Source organism: Tauraco erythrolophus, chromosome 6, assembly GCF_009769465.1.
Source record: "Tauraco erythrolophus isolate bTauEry1 chromosome 6, bTauEry1.pri, whole genome shotgun sequence".
NCBI classification, from domain to species: domain Eukaryota; kingdom Metazoa; phylum Chordata; class Aves; order Musophagiformes; family Musophagidae; genus Tauraco; species Tauraco erythrolophus.
The window spans coordinates 66,465,482-66,490,221 of record NC_141470.1 but is presented as its reverse complement, the minus strand read 5'-3'; the positions used below and the strand labels follow the sequence as shown (position 1 = coordinate 66,490,221).

The window sequence follows — 24,740 nt, the reverse complement described above, 5'->3', positions numbered from 1 at the left end:
TTTAGGCACATTTGTCAGCAAGATAATTGTTCGAATAAAGACTTAGCGCTCAGAAGGTGCGAGCAGTAGGAAAGCTACAGGTGAGGCAGTAGTTTTTAAACAAACTGGGTCGGAAGCAGCATGGGCTGCTTTATCTCTTGTTTCTCTGGTTAGCATTCCTTTGGTGGCTGTCACATGTTTACCAACCAGCAGCCTTCCTTCTTCCTTGGGACATTAAATCAACAAGTACTGACAGAGAAAAGAACAAGAGCATGAGCTCTACTCCTGGTTTTGAAACTCAGGACTGTGCTTCTCTTCAGCTTTGCCCAGCTTGTGTGAACACTGCAGATCCCGAGGATTTAGCAACCTGCCCAGGAAGAAAGCTTGACATGTGTTATTTGTGAGAAAAGTGTCCTTGGGAAATTTCATTGCTGGTTTGACTTGTTTTGCTGCTTTATGTAAGTGTGATTAGGTAAGTCTCATGTTTTGAATGATTTGTGGCTATTTCTTGGTGAGAAGATAGCTTTCCTAGTTTGTTACTTTGGTGACAATTACAGTTTGAAAAGCAAATCCTGTGTCACCCACACTTATTACTTTGGATTTGCATGCTTCTTTCATTTTCTTGAAATACAAAGGTCTGGGAAATTGCAAGTAATGAAATAGGAGTTAGTGTTTCCTTCTGTTTTCTACTTTGGCATTGTGCTGTTTCCTGCTGTCATTTCAGATTTTACTGTAAAGCAGTAGTAAGACCATAATTCTAGATCCGTAGTGAGTAACACAAGTGCAGAGTATTTGCATTCCTGTTAAGCAGAGGGCACATCTGATCACTGTGCAAGGAAAGCCGTGGATACTTGCAGGTATTTGTGACTGAGGTATGTTAAAAAAAGGACCTAAATGTAGCATGATGGCTGTGAGAGAAAACAGCTTAAGAGATCTAACATGATTCCATCCAAATAAAGTAGTAAGTAGACTCCATAGCTTGGCTCAGTGTGTCTGAAAACATGCAAAGAACATGCTGCACTTTATTCTTGTGGTCCTTTATGTCAAGTGTTTTGCAGAATGTGTGTGGAGATGTTTGCTCACGTGGGCTGGACTGGAGCATCAGAACTGCAGAAGCCCTTGAAATATGTGGAATCTAGTTTAGTCTGTCTCTGTTGCATCTGTTTTGGCTAAGTCGCCTCTATCTGCCTCCCCACTTCTGACTCTTCTGGCTCTGAAGTGGCGTGGCTCTCCGTTTATCCCTGAGAACAGCCCGACGACACAGCTTTTGCTTGAAAGAAACTCTGGATGGATGCTTTGAAACTTGTTAACGCAAATGAATCCTCCAACGCAGTGTTGTGGTCGCTTTGATCTGGAGGGGGCCCTTCTCACAGGTTTTGTAGTGCTGGGATTGTGCCCTGCACGTTGCTTTTACACAGGAATTATGGAGGCTGCCTTGCATCATCAACATTTGCCTTCTCTCAGATCATTTCTGCACCCCGTTAGATTGGTGAAAACTCTGCTTTTGATTTCCATGCTTTTGATTTTCCATGCCTGGTAGAGACAGATATTTTGGGCATAAGTTCCAGGGTCCATCTTAGATTTAATTTGGCTGAACTGAGATTAAGCAAGGCCGAGGAGTGCCTGGAATAGAAAGAAGATGTGATATAGGAAAGAATAAGGTGGGAAAGCACAAGTAGGGAGCCAGCTGTTCTAGCCATTAAAACCAGCTCTGGTTCCCTCTTCCTTATGGCTGCAGGACTTCATTGCCTTTCCCTTATCACAGAGCCCTTGGTTAGCTGAGTGATAACTTCAGTTCATGCCCTTCTCCATGCAGCCCTAGTAACAAGTGAACTGGTTTGTCATACTAACATGGATACAGAAATGCTCACGGTGACGTGGTAGAAGGTGGCAGTGCTTGCTAAGCTCTTCTCTCTATTAAATACATGACTCTAGAAACCACTGGTATTTTCTTCCCCAGGCATTTGTTTTAATGGCTTTTGTTATTGTTAGAACATATTTTCCCAGGGCGTAGGTCACTTGGTCGATACCAGAGGCCTAGAAGTCTTCCATGATACACTCTTTCTTTGAAACCACACCCTGCTTTATGAGCAGCTGCCTTCCGCTTCATACCAACAATTCTTCCATCCTGTTAGAGCTGGAACCTCAGCTTGGTAGTTAGCCCAGGTCCCAGGGAGCTGTGTGGTGAGGCAGCATCTCCTGTGTCCTCCATACCAGGACAAAAAAACATCTAAGGGTCCCCTGCACCAGTTGATTGTGGCAATACCATGAGTTAATTCTGGCAGCAAAAAGCATCTGTGGAATGAAACTCAAGGTGGGGCCTGCGGCTTTAGGTTCAGAAACGGATGGGTTAATATCCTCTAAAATGCAGCAAAGAATAACCCAGGAGGAGAAGGAGAGCCTCAACCAGGGTTGAGTCTGCTGTTCAGAAGCCCCAATTCCCTTTGGCAATTGTGTGGAAATGTCATAGTCAGGGCCGTCTTAGGTGATGTAGCGCTGAGAGTTGTTAGATGGTATTTGGTGGCTTTTCATGGGCATGAATCTCGTCACCACCAAACAGAATTTCTTGTCTTGACTGCAGTGCGACTGTAGAAAATCCCTCTCCCGTCTGCTGTTCATGCCTCTTTTTGTGGCCCCTTGGTTGTGCTAAATGCCAGACTGATCGTCTATCTTTGTGGCTGGGCTTAAATGTAGGGGCTGGAAACCTTTAGTGGAGCTGTAGAGAGGTTGGTCTTATTTCTACTTAAAAAAAAAAAAAAATCAATTACTGGTTGTGCTTTCAAGGCAAAATGAGCCACCACAGCTGCCCTTTTGCCAATTAGAAGTTTTAAAATAAAGCAGATATTCTGTGTTGCAGCTTGACAGCAGTCCTGGGTCTAGGTAGGTCAAGAGGTACATGATTGTCCCACTTTTTCTTTTTGGTCAGCAGTTTGCCACTGCTGTTACCTGGATGCGTTTAATGGGAGCTGAAAAAGGGACAGAGTGGATCAAGAAGGCTCAAAACATGTAGCACCAGGCCTGTAGAGAGTGTATTTTACCAATATTGGAAAGTTGATTTTTCTTTCAAAGGTCAGGGGTCGAGGCATGGACCCTGCGAGGGTCCTGGTGCCCGCAGGCAGCTCTCAGAGGGCAGCCGGTCTCCTTGCATGTGCTGAGTGCCAGCGTGGAGCTGCCGTGCAGACAGCGAGCACATTGTGGCCTCTTGCTGCCCCCTCATCTCCTTTGGTAGCTGTCAGGAGATGTCTGTGGTCTACAAGGAGCCAACAAATAACGGGTCAAGGAGGAGCTAGGGCTGTATTCGGAGGGTGCCCTGCTTTCTGCGGGCACATGGCCTGCTCTCCGCAGATGGGAAATCATCTAAGTATTAAGAGATTTGGTTTGATTAGCTGAAATCTCCTGTTGGCAGCACATTTCCAGTCCCTGGAGCAATGGAGATCAGACAGGTTGCCAAGGCAACGCACAGCCTTCAGCGAGAGGTTTACTGCTGCATCGTCCTTGGTCAATTGATGGAGTAGGGTTTATTTAGGTGTTTGGAAAAAAAAAAAGCTGCTGTCCGGCCTTTTGCTGTGGTGAGTCATTCTGCCTTGGGTCAGATTGGTGGAACTAAGAACAAGGTTTTGTGGGTGAGAAAAATAAGTACATGAGAGCATAAAGATCCCAATTAGATTCCTCTTTGAAGAGGTGAGAGCACTTCAGTTCCGAGTGGAGACAACTTATTCTTTGTTGTCCCTCGAAATAAGAGAGAAGCAGCAACTGAGATCTCCCTTTCTCCTCCCTCTCCTCCCCTTTCCTCTCTCTCCCAAACATAAAACGCTTATTTTTATTTGCTAGAGGATGCCGTACTCATTGTTGAATTCTTGACCCATACCAGGGTCTTTCCAGTTTGACCTTCTGTCACTGCTTCGCTTGTTACTCTCTGCTCTCTCCTCTGTTGCAGAAGCCTTGATCAATTCAACTTATATAAGATTTCATTTCATTTCATCGTTCCTTCTCTTCCACCACCTGGGAGATGAAAAGCTCATTATGTCACCACTGTGAACGCCACCACGGGTATGTGCTGAAAGTCATCGTGACTGTCGCCTGTTCAGTGATCTGGACTCAAAGTCAGGGAGTGTACTGGGACATGGACATCTCTCACTGGGACTGTTCCCTGGTTTTGCTGAGATAACAGGAATGTGCCAGCAGTGTGCAGAGCTTTCTCTGAAATTTTGGAAGGGACCCAATGCAGTGTTCTCGTATGCACGATCAAGGAGGGAAATGCCATCGTGCTGAGTGCAAGGCCTTGATTTGCTAAGTTAGTAAAGGTTCCTTTAAAGTAATGCTGACAGTGATGGGAAAGACATGCTGCAAGGCTAACAAGACCACACCTGATGAGTTGAAGGTGTTATACAGGAGACACCATCAGAGTGCCCTTTTCCGTTTCTCTTACTGTTGAGATAAATGTGGGTTGTACTCAGCAGTAGATACCTTGTTAGTTTAGGAAGAAATCATTGTACAAGCAAGAATTACGAAGCAGTCGCTGTATGGTTTAATATGGGGAGCCAGGCTGGCATTTTCTGGACATGCAGATGCTTCTGTTCTCTTGTGAGTGTGTACCTCAGCTGGTGTCGTGCAGCATGGAGAGAAGAGAAGAAATTAGAAATTAAACCTAGACACTGCTTGCTGAGAGACAAATTCTGACCTTCTCTGTCATAAAACCAAGGCATGACCTTTGTAGATAGCAATTGGTATGTGAGAGGGAAAAATTAAAAAGGGTGGAGGAGGTTTTAGAAGTCTACTTTGGCATCCTTACTTATTTACCCTTTTTGAGAGGGTGGCAGTTGATAGATGTGTCACTGTGATGATGCACGGTTATCTTCTTTCCCTGTCTCAAAGTACTGCATTAGTGATACCATGGCAACGAAGAAGTTGTCTTTAAGGAAAAGGAGAAAAAAAAAAAAAGCGTGACTTCAGTGTTCAAGAAAGGTGGCAGACTGACAGCCGCAGTCTTCCTTTTCTACCAGTAAGGCAGTGGTGGTGTCAGCTATGACAAAATGTATCTGATTATGAACTCTGTGTTGTACTGTGACTGAAAACAAGCCTGGGACATGATCAAAGACAAACCTACTACAGTAAGAGCGCGCTGAGAATCTTCTGAGAAAACGTGCTCATGTTGGACAATCAAATTCTATTTAAATTGCAACTTTTTCTAAGAAATACATCATCTTGAAAAAACTTTCCTAGACCCAAGTTGTGTCCTTATTCAGGATGGAGTTATTCTCTGAGCAGAGCATGGTGATGATGAGAGAAACCAGTCCCTTGCCACTGCAGCAGATTTTCTGGAGGTCAGACTGTCAAAGGACACATGGAAGGGGCAAGTTCAAGTCTCTGTCCTTGATTCAGACTTGCATTTGAGTAGCACGAGATCTCTCACACAAGAGCCTTGAACAGCAGGAGACTGGCTTTTAGGGACCAGCTTCTTTCTCTTGTTTGATCTAATCCAGATTGTATCGATAGTTATCTCTACAGCCTTTTTCTTGCTTTCCTACATCTTGGGTGAAAGCTTTGGCCACCAAGTTAGTCCCCTCACTGCTTTGTGTGGTGACTGTTTTTACAATGAAAAATAGTTCAGGCATGCAAAACTGAGAATCTGAGCATAACTTGGAGATTAAGGTGAATACTGGGATAGAGAAGACATGACAGAGCAAAGACTTGAGTGTAAGGGTTTTTCATAGATTGTGGACTAGGAAAGTAATTTTCTGCCCAGTTCTAATTTTTCTTCACTCGTCTGGAGGAGGACTGAGGCAAACAGTTGCGAAGGCTGTGGTTTTCACTTTGATTATCTCAGCTTTGGCTCAACTCTGAGAACAATCCTGGCAAGGACCAGTGGTGGTACAGGAGGACCAAAGCCTGGATAGGTACCATGAGATTCCTTGTGTTGTCCCTGTTAAACCTCTTCAGCCCTGGTACAGAGAGGACCAGCTTGCAGTTCATGAATAGCAATTCAAGTGCTCTGCTGCTCAAATTTTCAGTCTCCGTGGCCCTGTTAACTTCGATGAATTTTAAATACCATGCTGAATTGGAGCCTTTTCTAAGATTATTACTAAGATTGACAATTTTCTCTGAATCACCCTTTAGAGGCCTAGGCTGTTACTTGAGTCACCTCCGTTTGGCAGCACGAGTGCTCCCCTGTCTGTTAGGACACACTTCTGTTCCCTTGTTTCATCCGTATTTGTGGTGTGCGTGTGTGTTTACAGATGGAGGAACGGGGTGAGAGCCAGGACTCTTCTGGATGCAGAACATCAGGCATCAACGTTTGCAAACACCATGTACTTGCTGTTGGTTTGAACTAGTGCTCCACAGTCGTTTGAAACACATCCAGCAAAACTAATACTTCATCTTTTCTAATTGCAAAATGCCTTTTGTTGAAGGCAGAATGTTTCACAGAACTGCATCTGCTTGGTTGCAAGTGTCGTCAGGAGCATTGCTCAAGGCCAGGGTGGGATTTCTGCTACTAGGAAAACAGTGCTGCCACAGGGTCGTATATGGCAAGATATATAGCAGCCTTTGTAAGGTAGAAAATCTGGCCTTGGGGAAAGCCTTCTTGAACTTGGGCCTCCTCATTGCAGGCTTATGGCTCTCACAGGTAAGCTGATGGATCCTCTGAGGTTTGCCCTCCCAGTGTTTATGTCTTGGTCATTTATCTATAGCAGGTTCTTAGTGAAGTCCAGACTGTGTCCTGAAAAACTCGAGGCTGGGACTGCCCTTTTTTGAACCTCAGTGAGCAGGTTGAAAAAATCAAGTCTACCAGCGCTGACCCTACTGCCGGCCCCAAAATGGGCTGCAGTGAGCCAAGCTCAGCCTGGTGGAGGAAGGGTGCCTTCCTTTTCTTAGGTGAGTGCCCTTGATTAATGCCACAACCTCTGTGTCCCCTTTTGCTCCTGGTGTGCCTTCCCTTGAGTTCAGTGTTGCCAGGAGGTGTCAGACACCTCTACAGCACTGTGTCCCTGTCCTAATCAGGCTTTAGGGGAAGCAGTGCCAGTCCTGTGGCTTTCAGGTGACCTGAGGTGACTGAGAAGATGCCTGAAAGCCCGTGACTGTCGCAGTGGTGCCATCTCTAGGAAGGTGCAGTAGGTGTTCTGTTTGGGAGCCTCAGCCTTGAGGTGAAAAGTGAAGTATTTCTAGACACTGAAGTGCCTGTGTAGACGGACGGGACTTTTCTTGATTGTTCTTTCGGGTCTAACTTCTACCATTTTGGGTTGTGTCTGTGCTGTGGCTCCCCTTCTGTGGAGCAGTTGTGTTAGCGTTTCTGTCCTTAGCAGAGTTACTGGGGGGATAAATGCATTGAAGCCTGCAAGGTGTTTGAGTACTGTGGTTGTGTGGGTTGTAGAAGAAAGGGAGATGAAGTTGCTGTATGGTCTCTGAGACCTTTGAGATCGCATGCCTATGTCTTAGGCCATAAGGGCAGCTTAAATCTTTAAAGGTGACCAGCAAATACATCAGCAGCAGCTATGAATGGGCCTGTTCTTCCATTCTCTGGTCAGTCAAATTTTGCTGTCAAAGTCAATAGAAGTATAGTTAGGTCAAAAGTGCCTTTTAGTCCTTCATATTCCTTATGTAAAAGGACTGAAGAACTTCCTCATTCTTGCTATCTGTAAATCAACACATAAAAATAAAGTGTGTGAAACTGAGCCTTGATACGGGGCAAGTCCTCCTGCCTTGGGTGGGAATTTCACTCTTCTGCTACAGCACTCAACGTGGTCTGATTGCGTTTCTGATAATGTATTTGTGGATCACCTTGAGGAGAAGAGGAGGAGTTATACAACAGTTCCCTCACAGTGATGTTAGGAAGGGTCGGGCTTTGTCTCCTTTGGAGCAGATATCAGGAGAGAGCTGCAATCCTGTGAAAACACACATTTATTTCTGGAGTGTTTGTGTATTGTGTGTGGTGCACACGAATAGAATTGCCACCTGTCCGAGGCTGATAACGATGATCTGGGGAGCAGTGGTCATGCGCTCCTTGTTCTAGCAGTTTGCTGTATGAAGAATCAGCTCTTACGGCTTCCCTTGGTCTGAACGTGTGAAATACTGCATGCAATGAGTTGCTTTACCCTTTGTGGCACTTTCTGAGCTTGCATAGATATGGATTCCATCAGAGGTTTTGATGTAATGGAAACGATATTAGCTGTGGCTTGTAAAGACCCTTTACCTTTTTTCTGTCTTGCTTTCTCAGAAAGATCCCATTAGTTATTCTGTTCCTTTAGGAATCCACATATGGCACATTTTCCTTCACAACCTTAGACTCAGCTTGTGAGTGGGCAAAATGTCAAGATCCTGATATCCACGTGCTTTGGACACCAAGTAGAAGAAGCGACTGAGAAACCTTTTTGGTGTTTCCATTGCACCCAGCAGGGAACTCGCCCTTGCAGGGGGGGCTGCGGTCATCGTTTCGCTCCACACAACTTTCCTTCAGTAGTTGCTGAGCCTTGCTAAGCACGAGGCTTGGTACAGACAGACTCCTGTGCTTTGCCGCGCTGTGACACTGCTGATAGGGATGAGGATATGTAGGTATGAAAGTAGGTGGAAACTTTCTAATACATCATAATAGTAATAATAATAACGTGCTCTGCTACTGCCTTGCAGCTTTCGCTAGAACTTCTGCCCACGCATCAGCCTACTTGGTTCACAATGCAGTGTGCATGCTAGACAATTAGTGGTTGATAATGAAAAATGTCATGGGAACCAGCAGGAAAATCATAGCTTACTCCAAATATATAATGAAATGTAATTAGCACAGACAGTAAAACAGACAATTTATGGGTTTTTTTGTAATTAAAAAGTACCAGTAAACATTCCTTTTTGCAGGAAGCTTGGTATCAAATGGAATTAAAGAGCCATTGTCTGGAATAGGATTTTATGCAAAATTTAACCCTTGCAAAGCTGAATGGATTAAGGTTTTGTTAATTGCAGAGTCTCCAAGTGAATCTATTGTGTCACTTCTTCCATTCATTCTCCTGGTCCTGGTCTGTCTGGAGGGGCCAAGTCTGCTAGCAGAATTGCTGTGAAACCTGCGGCAAGCCAAATACCCAGCTGGATTCAATGCGTGTAACAGTGTGGCCAATACTTCCCTCATGCTCTTCCAGACAGACTCTCCCCTGAAATCATCTTGTAGTGTGGAAGTAGCTTTGAGGGAGAGGTTGGAGCAGGCATTGTAATGTCTTGTGCTCCCTGTGTCCTCTGTCAGACGTCGTCTGTTGATCTTGCTTCCATCTCTGATCTCCTCTTTCCTAGCTTGAGGTCCTTCACACTGCACATCTTGTTTGCCCTTAAGCAGTGTACACAAAGGAGTGTGAGCAGTTACACGTGCCCTCAACTCGCCTGGAGCACAAACACCATTTCTTGGCTTGCTCTCTCGCCTGGGGCAGCAGCACATGCAGACCCACTGTGACATTGCACAAAGGTGTCTATGGCATTAATTTCTTAGCTTAAAACAGGTAAGTGAGTGGAAGAGAGTCCTGGCTGAATGGACTGTTCATGTCCCAAAGCACGTGGTGGTCAGCTTCTTCCCTGGACTTGAATGTCCAGGGTTTGAACCAACAGTTGAATGCCTCACTATGTCTCCTCTTCTTGCCCTCAGGTGCGGTCTGTCATCTGTTGCTGTAAGGCTGAACATTTTACTTGTGCAAGAAACTCTGTCACACTTCAGTAATGCTGTAACACAAGTGATGTGTGTGCATTTCTGCTGCTCTCCCTCCTCAACACCCTCCCAGGCCCAGTCATCCCACCACAAGCCAGAACAGAGGCTACTACTCCAGATCAGTTTTACGGTAATTTCCCAGATGTAGTCTTAGCCTAGAGTTTCAAGACTGCAGAGAAAGCCCTTCAGCTGAGAGTTGAGAGGAGAGCTGACACGTGGTCAGGACTGTATGCAGGTGCAGCATGTTTTCTTTTTGATGGTTGAGGAGCAGAGAGACAGCATGCCTCCCATCACAGAGGGATGTGAGCTTCCAGCTGGAGCCAGGTGCACAGACTGTAATGTTTCTACCCACGTATGTGAGACAGTGCTCAGGTGCAAAATCATAGCCCTCCCTCAGAGACACTGTGGCACAAACCTTTACTATCTGGATAGTATAACATGGAGGGGAGAAGAGGAAACTTCTGCTTAAAGTCGTGGGACAGGATGCATGAGCTGCTTTGCCTTGTGCTGCAGAAGTCCCAGCCACCTCCTTGCAGTCAGGCAGACCCTCTTTAGGAGAGGGACTCTGTGGTTTGCTGCAGGAGCCATCTGTGCAGGAGGGGACAGTTCCTGCCAGACCTGTGGTGATCCTTGTGGGCCACCTTTCTTCTTTGCTTGGTGCCTGCGGTGAAGGGTGGGGTGGTGCAGGAGTCTCAGCCCTTGTTGGTAGCTGGCTGATAGTCGTTACTCTTCAGGATGTATGGGGGTGTGCCTGTGCTCCCAAAACCTCTGCCTGAGGACAACTCTGGACAGAGTTGTTAGTGTTTGACTTTGAAAGCTTCCTCCTAGAAGTTGCTACTGGACCTTTTGTGAACTCTGACAGACAGTACCTTTTACATTTCTGCCCCAAGGAGCAGGGGAAGCCTGAAGGTTTGTCCCAAGTCCTACGCCACTGTGCCACTAGTTTTTTGTTCCTCTGTAGCTGACCCGGAAACAAGAATAGATGGGCAATAATGCTGTTGTGCCAGTCAGAGATCCTTTAGAGCAAGTGGATAATTTGTCTCCAAACTTTCTTTAAGGATGCCTGGTCTAGTCAAAGGTCTGCTTTTTCCTCTGTGTTTTTGCAAGGTACTGTGCAAGTCTGTTGGAGAAAGAGGCACTTTGAGGATTTCTGCAGCTGGGGGTTGTGTAGCATATTGGAACATGTGTTGGACAATTTGTGTTTAAAAATATTGGTGGCTTGCTTGTGCCCTGTCTGAGAAGGGAAAACCCTAGCATCTCCTTGGGCTCAGAGCTGAGATTTTTATAAAAGAGCTTAGTAAATAGTAACAGCGACATCCTTGCCACCTCTTTACATCACACCCTCTGCAATGAGATCATGCATATAGAGCCTTCAAAACATGATTGTCAGTTTGCTGCATGCCTGCTCCAACTTCACACACATGCACACACATGCATGTACGCACACGGACACACACACTTCTGTGCTGAGATGTAGTGATCCCAAGTGTTTTGTATGTAAGGTAGAGCATAATCCTTTGCCCTGCCTATGCTATGCTCAAGAAAAGGAGTTGTCAGCAGTGGGATCCAGCCAGGCTGTCGTGTGTATTCTGGGGTTATGGCTACTTTGATTTATACTCAGCTCCCTTGAATTATGCTTGGCTCCAGCAGCCACTTAATGGTGACTTCAGCAGCTGAAAATAGCCAGAGTAGATGTATCACTCAGCCACTCTCACATCCCGAGCCCTGCTCCCTGGGTTGAGGTGTGAGGGGAAGATAGGGCCAGTGTGTGCCTGCCAAATTATCTAGGGAGGCTGTGGCACCAAATTTCAGTGCTGGCAGAGAGACCTACTGTCTTCATGGACCCTGCTAAGTGCCAGTGTGGCGCAACGGGGACGCAGAAGTAATCACCGGAGAAGTGACTATGCCTACAGAAAAGAGCAATGGAAATGTAGACCTGATCTTGTTGTCATTCAAGCTGCTGTAATTCAGTGCATGTTTCTGTTCCTTCCTTAGGCTGGAGTGAGCAAGGTCGTAGCCACCTCCGGAGCTTGCGTAACCCCTGTTCCTGAGTTCAGCCCCAGACACTTGTCTGTTTTGCATGTGGGCTCCTGCTATGCATTAGTGATTTTTGTTTCCAATTGAGGCACTTTGGCTCGTATTAATTTAGGTTTTTTTAATCCCCTAGATCATAGTCCTACTGTGCACTACAAAGGCTGTAACTGGAGACAGTGTACCTCTTCTAGCCTAAGTCTTTCGCTGAGTCAAGTCTTGTAAACTCCCAGTGGGATGTTTCACAGGCAGGACTGGCTCTGTTTACATCCTTTCCTCCTGCTCGTCTCATCTGTGAGCTGTAGCTTTGCAATCACAGGCATCCCTGGTGTGCCACTGATGCCGCTGATGTTTCATTTTTATGGAGTCTTTGACTTGAATTGAACAACTGAACTTCACCCCTTCATGGTGAAGTAATTACCAGAATAACAAGCCAATTTTTTTTTTTTCCAGATGACACAGTTTTTGACGTGTATGCCCTTGCCATCCACATCGGATGATATATGTAGTGTTTGTCCCTTATTTTTGGCATTTTGATATGTGTGAGAGAGGTGAAATGGCTTTAAAAGCTTTTTGCTGGCGCCTGTGGCTTGTGGCAGATCCAGTGGTACGGGCAGAACGTGATAAATTGAAATAAGACTATTTCTCTGTAGTTGGACATAGGGATGTTGACGTATAGGACTAGGTTGTCAGGTGGTGCAAAACCACTGTGCTCATTACATGTGGCCAAACCTGACACCAAGGGAGTTAAACTGAATTACCTGAGCTGGAGGCTGGTCTTTTGCAGCCAAGAAAGGTAATTATGTAGTACAGTAATATACTTCTTACTTAAGGGTAAAGGGACAGTTGAACGAGGATCATAGGCTGTACATTATCCTGGTTCTTAGTAAATGTAATGAAGTTAGTGAGTACCGTTACGGTGTAATCTGATGGTTTTAGAGAAAATACACAAATTGCAAAGGAAGTGTTGGGGCCTTTCGCGCCTTGAGCTAATCCTCCCCGCGGTCTCCCCTGACAATTTACTGCAAACTGTGCAGAAATGGTTTATGACCAACTGCCCTTTCTTGGCTGGATCCTTGTTGCAGCATAGATTGAGTCTCTCTCTTGAAGCTGGTGTGATTCTGCCATACTGAGTTTGCATGGCAAGGCTTTGGTAGCGGGAGTGCTACAGAGGTGGCTTCTGTGAGAAGCTGCTAGAAGCTTCTCCTATGTCTGATAGAGCTAGTGCCGGCTGGATCCAAGATGGACCCGCCGCTGGCCAAGGCTGAGCCCATCAGTGACGGTGGTAGCACCTCTGTGATAACATATTTAAGAAAAGGGGGAAAAAAAAAACCTGCACAAGTGAAAACTGCAGCCGGAGAGAGGAGTGAGAATAAATGAGAGAAACAACTCTGCAGACACAAGGTCAGTGAAGAAGGAGGGGGAGGAGGTGTTCCTGGTGCTGGGGCAGAGATTCCCATGCAGCTCGTAGTGAAGACCATGGTGAGGCAGGCTGTCCCTCTGTAGCCCATGGAGGACCCCACACTGGAGCAGGTGGATGCCTGAAGGAGGCTGTGACCCCGTGGGAAGCACACACTGGAGCAGGATCCTGGCAGGACCTGTGGACCCATGGGGAGAGGAACCCACACTGGAGCAGGTTTGCTGGCAGGACTCGTGACTTCATGGAAGGGACCCACGCTGGATCAGGTCGTGAAGAACCGCAGCCCGTGGGAAGGACGCATGTTGACGAAGTTTGTGGAAGACTGTCTCCCATGGGAGGGACCCCACGCTGAAGCAGGGAGAGAGTTTGAGGAGTCCTTCCCTTGAGGAGGCAGATGCAGCAGAAACAATGTGTGATGAACTGACCACAACCCCCATTCACCGTCCCCCTGTGCCACTGCAGGGGAGAAGGTAGAGAATTTGGGAGTAAAGCTAAGCCCAGGAAGAAGGGAGGGGTAGGGGGGAAGGTGTTTTTTAAGATTTGGTTTTATTTCTCGTTATCCTGCTCTGATTTCATTGATAATAAATTAAACTAGTCTCCCCCAGTCAAGTCTGTTTTGCCTGTGATGGCAATTGGCGAGTGATCTCTCCCTGTCCTTATCTCGACCCATGAGCCTTTTGTTATTATTTTCTCTCCCCTGTCCAGCTGCAGAGGAAAGTGATAGGGTGGCTTTGGTGGGCACCTGGCATCCAGCCAGGGATAACCCACCACATCTGTGTTGATACAGAAATTTATTAAAATCAGTTAGAGTCTCTCCTGTGTTGGGGTTCATCATGTGGCAGAAATGAAGACCTTAATCTGAATCAAATCTGGTGTGTAATGTGTCCTGTTGTTGATATCCTCAGTAGACCGGCCCAGCGCAGATGATGTATCCATTTCATGCGAGTCCAGGTTCTGCTGAATTTCATTGCTATTTCTTCTGGGGAGAGGATGGGGAAGCAGAGCCATGGATACAGATGTGATTAAACCACATCTTTCTCTGGGCAGTTTTTCCCACTTGCGCTGATGTTTTCTTTCTGACTTTCTGTTGCTAGTTACTCCTGAGGCTGTTGAGTTTTTGTCTGCAGTTGGAGTTTTCATTATCCTCCCTGCAGTCCTCTTCCACTTCATCAACAAGAAGCTCTGCTTTCAAGAGAGAGATGGGCTCCCAGGCCTGGAACAACAAGGGAGAAGAAAGCACTACAAAGAAGAGTCCAGAGTTCATGAGGGCCTTGGTAAGTATCACAGTATTATGCTGCCTTTGATGTACAGAATCTTCTTGAGGCTTTAATTGCTGGGAGGACAGAGGTAGACCCATTTGCTATGTCTCAGGTTATTTGTGTGAAAAACAGCAGGGTTTTTAACAGACTATAGTAAACTCCAAAGCTTGATGAAATGCCTGTATGTACACTTGCTACCATGGTCCCATTATCGTCGTTGTCTGGAATAATCTCTTGAAAAATGGAGGACAACACTGTGGAAAAAGCATGCTCCCCACTCTGTTGGTTGTGAGAGTGTTTTGTTAATCCAGCGAAGAGCGAAATGGGAGCAGTTCTGAGTAACAACACTGCCTTTCTGCTCATGAAGGATACGCCTGTCCTGGTTTTCTTGTAGTAGCTATGACACGCTCTTTCGTGCATTTGTTCTTGTTCTGGAAACGTATGTGTTGGGTAAACTCGTGAGTCCTGGAGTCAAAATAGTTGGGAATTTTACTGTGTTACAAAAATAACATTTTGATGTTTCTCAGCCACCAAAAATGCACCCATTCTGATAACAGCGAGAATTTGGTAATTTCATCATACATTTGTTTGTAAATTTGCATGTCATAAGTGCAAATACATTTTGTTGAAATAATTGGCCAAGAAGAGGCTCCCAGTTAAAAGGTGGTCTTCTCAGTGGTTCAGTCTTAAAGCTAATTGTAAAAGGGCACAATTGCAAAACGTGGAGTCCCTGGAGGTTTTTTGTTGTACGTTTTGCCATGTACACTGAGTTCAGCATGGCTGTTGCGAAGGGCATGATCTGGTCATACCTTGAGAATCCAGGATTTGTGGACAGTTGAAGGCTTGGATGCAACATGTGATAGGAAGTCGGTGGGATTGACTGCTTCTTACTAAACACAATAGTGAGCCAGAGACAGGTACCAAAAAGTTAAAAGTACAAACGGTACTTGAAATTATTCCCACTCACCCCCAGCTCCATTGAAAGTCCTAACTTTAATGTTTCTAAACAAAGACTATGGTGGTTTTTTAATAAGTTTCCTTTGTTGATATTATTTTTAAGTCTTTCTTCCCTTCTCTTCGCCTCCCATCAAGTGGTGTAAAAATGTGGCTTTTATTTCGGTTTTTAAGATGACACATCTCCCAGGAGTGTGTGGGCGTTGACATTCTATGGAGCTGTCACAGGCTATCATGTAAACATGTATTTGCAATGCTTTTTAAAATGTGAATTATTAATAAACAGGGTGGCTTGCTTTTTTGTGTTTTGTTTCTTCCAAATTTTGAAGGACGAAAAATTGCTTCCAATCTGACACACTCGATGGCAATTTTCATTTCAGACTAAATCTTATGTGTCTGAGTAATAAACCTTTGAAAACATGGGTTTATAATGGAAACACTAATTCAACTTTAACTACAGCTGTGCCGTACAAGCAAAATACCACACACATTAATGAGGTGCTAAATCTGATACGGCAGAGGAATGTGTTGTAATCATTAATTACAATGGAAGCTTAAAGTTGGAGCCGGCTTTTTCCGTTCAAACAAAATCAGCTCGACGAGTTGGAGCTAAGAGCTATTTAAAAATATCCCCTCTATATTTAGTTTAAATTTCACCATAGCATTTTGATACTTGTAAGGCCAATATGGAATATACGTGTAGGAAATGCTGATGCTTTTAAAGGACAGCAGCATGAGAGAATACATTAAACCCTGGACTAACATAGCGTGTCATATGGCAAACGTGTAAACCTGGAGTCTGAGCTTGAGCTGGGAAGCCAGGAAAGGCTGTTTCTAGCATGGCAGTTGCTAACATCTAAGAGCAATGCTGTAGAGCAAGAGTCTGTTTCAAATTCAAAATCTGACTTTGCTGGGTAGAAAGGAGCAGGATGGGAGTGTTTGTAGTGTCTAACTTATTGGTTAGCATCCACTTCCCTCTTCCCACCTTCTTCTGGTGAGCTGTTTGTTGCAAGGGCATCTTCATTCTAAAGGCTCTGCTGTTCTTTAACATGTAACCCACTAATGATTGTTCTTTCCAGTTCTAAGCTCTCAAATTGTGGAAATCTTTTTGCTTGTCCACGTCTGGAATTAAGAGTGGTTAGAACATATCTGTCTGCTATGACTATCATCTTGGTAACTGTCTAAATAGGAAAGAAGGCATTTCACATTTTGATCCCTCTGGCATGACTATAACATCTGCAATAGGATAAAATCCAGTTTTCAACGGCATGGATTCAGTGCATGAGATGTTCCTCTTGTCCTTGGATCTAGTTGAGTTTTGGGTTATCTACCGATAAAAAAAGAGAGTTGGTACAGAAACATAAGCAAACCTGTCTACTTCGCACTTTGCAGATGCACAGGCTGACATTCAGAAAATGTAAAGTGTCAAAGTCTTTTTTTTTTTTTTTTTTTTTGGTTGTTTTTACTTTTCTTTATAGAGCCTGACCTCAGAATGAGGCAAGTGACAGAATGAAATAGCTGTTTCCATCGTCATGGCTCTAGGATACATCTGGCTGGTTTGTTCCTAATTTAATTTTAATTGCACAGTTTATATCCTTATGAAAGGAACAAGATAAGGGAAAGATCGTCGTGAAAATGAAGATTTAATTGAAAACCTTTCAGGAGACTCCAGGACAAAGCCTCTTAATTACTGGGACACAATGGATAATGTTTTTGATACTTGAGGCTTTTGTGGATGCTATTCTTGACTGCTTCATTGACCTTAGTGATAAGCCCATCTCTTGAGCAAGGATATGCTGCCCTGATTGCCTCTCACTCCACTGCAGGAGTCCGTTCACCGAGGGGGCTGGAGCTCATCTGGACACAGCCAGCCTGTATTTAGGATGGACTTGGCACTGCAAGGGAGAGCTCAGAGAAGGTGGCAAGGGTTGATAGAGAGGCAGGTAAACATGTAACCGATGGGAGGGTAGCACAGAGTTAACTTCACATGTATCAAGCTTGCTTGGCTATGCCCAAGCATGTGCAGAAGGAAGTGGTGGCGGCATGAAGCAGTCCTGAGCTGACTGGAGTGATGTAGAGCCTTGATATAGGTCACGCAGAATTCCTTAGTGAGGGAAAGATTAAACACCACACCTTTAGCCTTAATGGAGTCAGCTGGAGTGGTTACAGCATTGCTGATCTCTCAGGTGGGAGAGCGTGTGTGGGGGTGAAATTTCTCCTTGGAGCATCCTCCCATGCAAGGAAGGAGGACCCTTCCTTGAACAGAGGCCTGACAGATGTCAGTGGGGTCTCATGTGAGACCTTTTGGTGCTGTGGTGGCTTAGCGTCCCTTCCTGTAGCGTGAATTTCAGGACCAAGAGGTGGTGGTGGTGTTCCTATGTATGATGTTTATAGTGTTGCTGAGCCCTTTGCTTCAAAAGTTCATGGGTGAAATGAAACCTCACAGAAACATGTGACAGTGCTGGGCAAACCCTTGTGTGAAGAGCCTTGTGTATCTAACTGTGTGCTTCAGTGCTGGGACTTGAAAAAGGGCCCTCTTTGTTCTATACCGTAATCTTTTTATAAGGATGTGACCTGAGACTGGGAAAGAGATTGTAGTCTCCTGACTGTGCTTTATATAAAAATATTCCAGTTGTGCCTTGCCTTGAACACTTGTCGTGATGTTAACCATGTACTGCTGATATGTGAAATCAGCTTAAACATCACGAGGTTTGAAGAAACTTTTTTTTCTGTTTTTCCCTTCTGTCTTCTCAGCCTCGAGAGTGCTTTCAGTTCATGTTCTCAAGCTCTTCTGCGCAGCCACTGCTCTAGGCTCTGGGGCTAGCAGCACACTTAAAATAAATAAACAGAGATGCAGTTCTTATATAAACCACTCATCTCCTGTAGCTGAGGCTTTAAGGAAAGCATCAACACCTATAACACTCAACAAAGGCGGGAATGTTAGCAGCGCTGCCCGGATGTCCCCCTTGCTTTGTCAGTACCGGCCGGGGTCCAGCCGGGCACTGGGGACCCGGCGTGTGCAGCATGTGGGGCCGTCACATGCCAGCAGAGGCTTAGCTTTGTGGTTTGGAGCAGGTAATGTGGGTGAGCATGACAATACCAGTCTGGCGTGTGCAGTAGACTGGCTTCCTCCAACGGCATGGTAAGTTGTGGAAAGCCCAGTGAATGTCCTTCTCCAAAGAAATACTATTATGGTTGGTCTTTGTAACCCTGATGCTGAGTACTCAGTAGCTCTGTTGTCCTCGGCAAGGTGCAGATTGAAAGTGAATCTGGGGTTATTCATGTCACCTAGTTGAGGTATGTAGCCCAGCCAGGGTGCTAGGTTCCTTGACCAGCCAGGGGCAGGAGGGAGAGGAGCTCTAGAAAGGGAAGTTTCTTAGTGCACAAATGAAGCCGCTCTTCTAAATTGCTTTTTCTCTCAGTTGCTTCTATAGAGGCTTGTAGGAAGAGCGACTGGACATGGGACAGTATGACTGTTGCCCCTGATGCCTTCGTAGACATTAGAGAGCCTGGTTTGTAGCAAGGCTGAACTAAATGAAGGATAAGAGTAGCTGAGGGAGCAGTTCCTGAGTTGGTAGGGAGAATCGCTTGCTCATAACTCCGGCTCTGAATTCTTTAAATCATTTGAAACTAGGTCTGTTTTTCCCAGTGACCCCTCAACCTCCCAGCGTGTCCATCTGGAGTGGTGGTTGACTTAGCAGAAGTGAAAGGAGGTGGGAGCTATGGACTTTGCGATGCGCGCACACAAAGATGGATAACCAGGAACAGATAATCTTCCAATGCATTTGCCACTCAGGACTGTGGTTCCCAAGCAGCACTGTCTGCAGTGCTCGATGGTGGACCATACAGAGCAATTTCCATAGGCTCTGTAATGATGGAGTGTGTGTGTGGGGAAGAAGGAGTAACAGTAACTGGGTGACTCCTCAAAATGTTTCTAAAATACCTTCATTGTGTTAAACAGCTAGACATGCTCTCCCACTGCTAATTTCCATGCAAGTAATTGCTCTGATTGACCCTGGCTTGTTCAGTTGCTGCAGGCTGGGTAGCGTGATTGCAGGCGGGGTGGAGACTCGGTCTATTGGGTCTCCTCTACACAACAGCTTGACAGCACAGGTGGGTGGGTTCGAGTGGTAGTGTAAATTAGTGTTTCTCCAGCTTTTTGAACTTGTGATTTCCTTTTGGCTCTTCTGTCTTCATGCAAACTGATGAACGACAGCAGCTCAATTATAGAATGTACTGTAGTTTCTGACTGCAGGTTTCTTCTTTCATTCTCCTAATCCAGTAATTGCAGATGTTTCTCACTCCCTTACCTTGAAAAAGCACAGTTGCCACTACTAACATCGCTTTTCTAATGCTCCAGTAATCTGTGACTTTCTTTATGCCCTTTTTGTAACCCTCAGTTTGAGAAGTATAAATAATTAAAGTTATTAATTGTTGCTTTTGTACTACCACTGGGCACAGAACAGTTAGTTTTTTCTGCCTGTGTTGATAAGTGGGTCTTTAAACGCAAAGGACTTTATTTTGGTTTGGAGGGTGTGACTGGCTTCAGTGGAGTGACTCTGGACTCAGCACCAGTGCCGAGGTAGAATTTGGCTCTCCGGTATATCCAGGCCAAATATTATGGTAGAGGAAGATGCTTCCATTTTCTCCCTCCTGAAAATTCCCTCAAATTTGGTATTAATATTTTGGTGGCAATAGTATCTCTCTATGTGTGCATAAAACAGATCCACTGTTTTGTGAGCACACTGGACTTATGGGAATCGAATGCACTTCTGAGTTCAGGAGATTTACAATCAAGCAAAAGCAAAGGTGTGAAGTGGTCAGCATAGGAAGTTGCCATCAGCTCCTCGGCCTCGTTACTGGTGGAACCATAGACTCATAGAATGGTTAGGGTTGGAAGGGACCGGACCTTAAAGGTCATCTAGTTCCAACCCCCCTGCCATGAGCAGAGAAATCCTCCACTACACCAGGTTGCTCAAAGCCTCATCCAACCTGGCCTTGAACACTTCCAGGGATGAGGCATCCACAGCTTCTCTGGGCAACCTGTTCCAGTGCCTCACTACCCTCAATGTAAAAAATTTCTTCCTTATATCTAATTGAAATCTCCCCTCTTTCAGTTTAAAGCCATTGCCCCTTATCCTATCACTACAGGCCCATGTAAAAAGTCCCTCTCCAGCTTTCCTGTAGGCCCCCTTTAGGTACTAGAAGGCTGCCATAAGATCACCCCAGAGCCTTCTCCAGGCTGAACAGCCCCAACTCTCTCAGCCTGTCTTCGTAGCAGAGGTGCTCCAGCCCTCTGATCATCTTCGTGGCCCTGCTCTGGACTCGTTCCAGTAGCTCCATGTCCTTCTTGTGCTGGGGACTCCAGAGCTGAACACAGTATTCCAGGTGGGGTCTCCCGAGAGCTGAGTAGAGGGGCAGAATCACTTCCCTCGACCTGCTGGCCACGCTTCTTTTGATGCAGCCCAGGATACGATTTGCTTTCTGGGCTGCCAGTGCACATTGCTGGCTCATGTTGAGCTTCTCATCCACCAGCACTCCCAAGTCCTTTTCCTCAGGGCTGTTCTCAATCCATTCTCCGCCCAGCCTGGACTTGTGCTTGGGATTGCCCCGACCCACGTGCAGGACCTTGCACTTGGCCTTGTTGAACTTCATGAGGTTCTCAGAGGCCCACCTCTCCAGCCTGTCAAGGTCCCTCTGGATGGCATCCTTTCCCTCCTGTGTGTCCACAACACCACACAACTTGGTGTCATCTGCAAACTTGCTGATGACTTGTGGAGCTTCTGAGCTTAACATTTGGATGCTGGTCTTTCAGGAGCGTGGTTTGTGGTTTTTTTTTTTTTTTCTTGAATTTGTCACCATATACTCTATATGGTGGAGAGACCTGTTTTTTTTTTGAAAAAGACTCCATGGTTATGAACGATTAATGTCACATTTGCATAATTCCTTTTTTCTTCTATCCCTTTCCTTTTCTCCCCATCCCACTGAAACTGTGAGGATCAGTAATTGTTGCCAGTATTTTTGACAAAAGGAGAGTGTGCAACAAAGGAACAGGAAGAAAGAAGGAGACACCATGGGGCTAAATGTCCTGATGAAAACCACTTCTGTCATTTGGGTATCAGTTTTTACAACTAATTTGGCACAGCATCAGTAGTAGCAAGCTGCCTGCAAAGACATGAGATGATTTGGGAGTGAGGAATAAATCTGCAGGCTTTTTCTGCGTAGGCTAAACCCCATGCAGGCGAGAGTGTATTGCTGTCTATCTGATCTCAGCTTTGTTTTCTTTTCACCCTTTTGGGGCTTGCAGGACCAATGCGTTGCAGCAGTGGGTTTATTGCCTTGTTGATTTGTGACCCATGAATGTTTCCAATGAGATGTGTGTGATTTATTGGCATAAACCATTAGATCTTCCTTGAATGCCCTGGAGTTTCTGAATCACCAGCTGAAAACTATTATTACAGAGCACATAATCACTTGGAAAGTGCTTCTGTCTTCTCCTTTTTTTCATTAAATTCAACTACATAAATAGCATTTTTATAGCAAGTAGGCCAAAAAGGTACCAAGATGTTCTGTATTTCTGTTTTGTTTTACCTTAGGGAAACTTGGTCAGCAGTGACGCTCACAGTTGATGTGAACCTTGGGCACTGTCTGAGAACTTTCCTCATAATGCTTCTGCAAGAGGCTCCAATCAACTGAACAGCTTCAAGTGCACAGGCTGATCTTGGCACTGTCACAGTTTTAACTGGAAATACGGTTTCGTTGTAGCAATGTTTGGATATCCTTCACTGTGAGGGTGGAAGGGCTTTGCTAGCATCTTGTTAAACATGATTCTGGCAACTACAGGAGGAGCGAAGAGTCCAAATTGTTCCCAGAACTACGATAGAGGATTTCTTGGCCCAGTGCTGCTGCTGTCGCCTGCCTTCAGCAGAGCACATTTCTAATCTCCCTTCTGCTCTTCTACATGCGTGCACACTGGGCTCCAGTCCGAAAGGAGGATCAGGCTCATTATAGTTTTCAATAGCTTAAAAAAAGTTAGTAAATCATCTTACCTTTCCAAGCCTTCTTTAATCCCTCCTTTCATGAACAGCAAAATGGCTTTGCCTTTTGTGCAGACCCTTGATGGTCTGGGCATCAGATTAAGTTCATGCCTTGTTTTAGGTCTTTCCTCCTAAGCTTGGAGCAGGGCTTCAGGATGGGTCTGTAACGCTACTTTTCCTAGATGTCCACACAAATAAAGCTCCTGTCCATGGATATGATCCGTGGCGTGCCAGGTGAGCCTGAGGGGCTGATGTTGTCTGTATGAGATCAGGAAATAAAGGTAAATCGTTATCAGTGTCTTAATTAAAGTTTCTGAGAAGTGGGGAAAGCAGGAATCATTCCTCTGGGTACAGGTGGTGTGGAAAAGAAGTGAATCTTTCCAAAACAGTGATGTGCCAAAGATGTCTTCTGATCTTTGGCAGCTGCGATCTGATTTCCTCTTCTTGTGTCTCTGCACGGGACAGTACATTTCCAGGCAGAGAGGTGAGGCTGTGGGTTCCTTCCTCATCTAGTGTTTCAGAAATAAGCACTCACTTGAAAATTGTTCAGTTATTATATGCTGGGACACTGTTTTCAGCCTGTGGTCTACGAGCCTCCCTACAAAGGAGGAGTTTGGTAGAAAACTTTTTTGCAAGGGCCACACAAAAAGTGACTGAAGAAAAGGAAGTTTGTACCTACGCTCTACAACAGCTTGAATAAGGGAAATTGTTGTAAGAAATTCACATCTGATGACAATTTTTTAGGAGCTTGCGTATCAAGAAGATTGCAAGACGCTTTGCTAATATTAACAAACTTCTGCATTGTGGTAGTGTTTGAAATTCTGCTAATAGTCATCTTTTTTTAGCCATACAGTAATTGCACCTCTCAATAGGAATGCTACTCAGGAATAATGATCCTATCAAGACAAAGGAATATAGATTGTAGTAAAGGTTATGATGGTTTCTGTGAGAGGCTTAACATTGATCCTTTTAGCTATCTGACTTTCCAAGAGGAAAAAAACAACTTTGAGTTAAGCAGGTGATTCAGTGTGAAAATGCTTGTGGTGAGTTTTAGAAGATGGAACTTGAAATGAATTTGCTAAACTGTTTTTTTTTCTCTTTCTTTTTTGATGAATGCTTTTAAAAAGAAATGGATTTTTCTTTCCCACACATTTTAAATGCTCTTCTCAGTTCTGTTTTTTTTTTTTCCTAATGCAAGTCAAAATTGTTAGAGAATTCAAAAGTAAAAATCCGTTATGTTGAAAAGGCCATGTTGTGAAATACATCATAAACACCCTGTTAGAGCAGTGCCTGCTAATTAAGAGAGAGAGCTCCTGGGAAACAGCAAGCCTATAACAGAGCTCAGCCTCCTTTGATCCTCTGTTGAGTTTGTAAAAACGCTGCCCGCCTAAATTTGTCTGCAGCTTGTTACACTTTTTATCCATCTGCTGCAAGACCAAAAATAAGTGATTTATTATTCAGTTGAACTCCAGTTGTTCAGCATATCACTGACTGCAGAGTCTTCGGTAAGAGGGAGAGGATAGGAGGAAAAGCCAAGTAAAGGCTAAGCAGAGTCAAGCCCCATGGAAACTGTGTTGCTTTTGCCTGCAGGGATTGTGTAGGCACTGGGCTGCAAGTTGTACAGGTGTGTTGCAGGTGTTACTGCAGAGCGGTTCAGATTTTTTGGGTGAAATATACTTCAGTGTCTATCTGTTGTTTATAAACTGAAATCAAACCATTTGTTGGGGTTCTCCAGCCTTAATCCGGACAAATTTCCAGGTCTTGGGTAGAATTGTGGATGTGTATGTATGTGTGGGCATGCATCATGTTTCCTTTCAGCCTACTTATAGCAAGATGATCGGGGCAACTTCTTGGTATGTGAGAGATGCATGTTCAAGTCTTCTCTGCCTCTTTGGATGACTGGGTGATCACATCCAAGCCCTGCAGGTGACTGTAGGTCACTGATTTAATTCTGTGACTGAAGTAAAATCTCATCTTGAAAAACTCTCTCAGTCTTTATGGTTGTGATACCAACCTCCCTCACGCGGAGTCTCTTGTGCAGGACCATGATGTTTGCCTGAGCTGGGGTGAAGTCAGCCACAGCATCCAGAAGAAGTGGGATGGCTCTGTTGGACCAATTGAGTGTTAGCTCTGAAATCTAATAACAGGAAGAGCTAATTATTCCCTGTGCAAATATCACAAGTCTATGTTCTGTTGATTTTTAGAACAGATCAGCGCTTCGTTTTAGCATCCATATGTTTTATCTTCATTGGTTAGCTGTCACTCCTGGATGCCTGCATCCCTCCAAGGGCTGCTGCCTTCATATATCTTGCTGCTGAGATGGAGGCAGAGCGTTATGAAGTCTGCCTTTCATAAAAAATCAGAGATTCATTGGCTATTGCCTG

General features: G+C 45.0%; 1 protein-coding gene across 1 annotated transcript in view; it reads left to right on the top strand.

The window, feature by feature from the left end:
• Positions 1-24,740, top strand: part of SYT16 (synaptotagmin 16) — a 104,793-nt gene that overhangs the window by 38,172 nt on the left and 41,881 nt on the right. Inside the window, 1 exon segment of the mRNA XM_086613318.1 lies at positions 14,201-14,380. Coding sequence (XP_086469444.1) covers positions 14,201-14,380 — 180 coding nt within the window.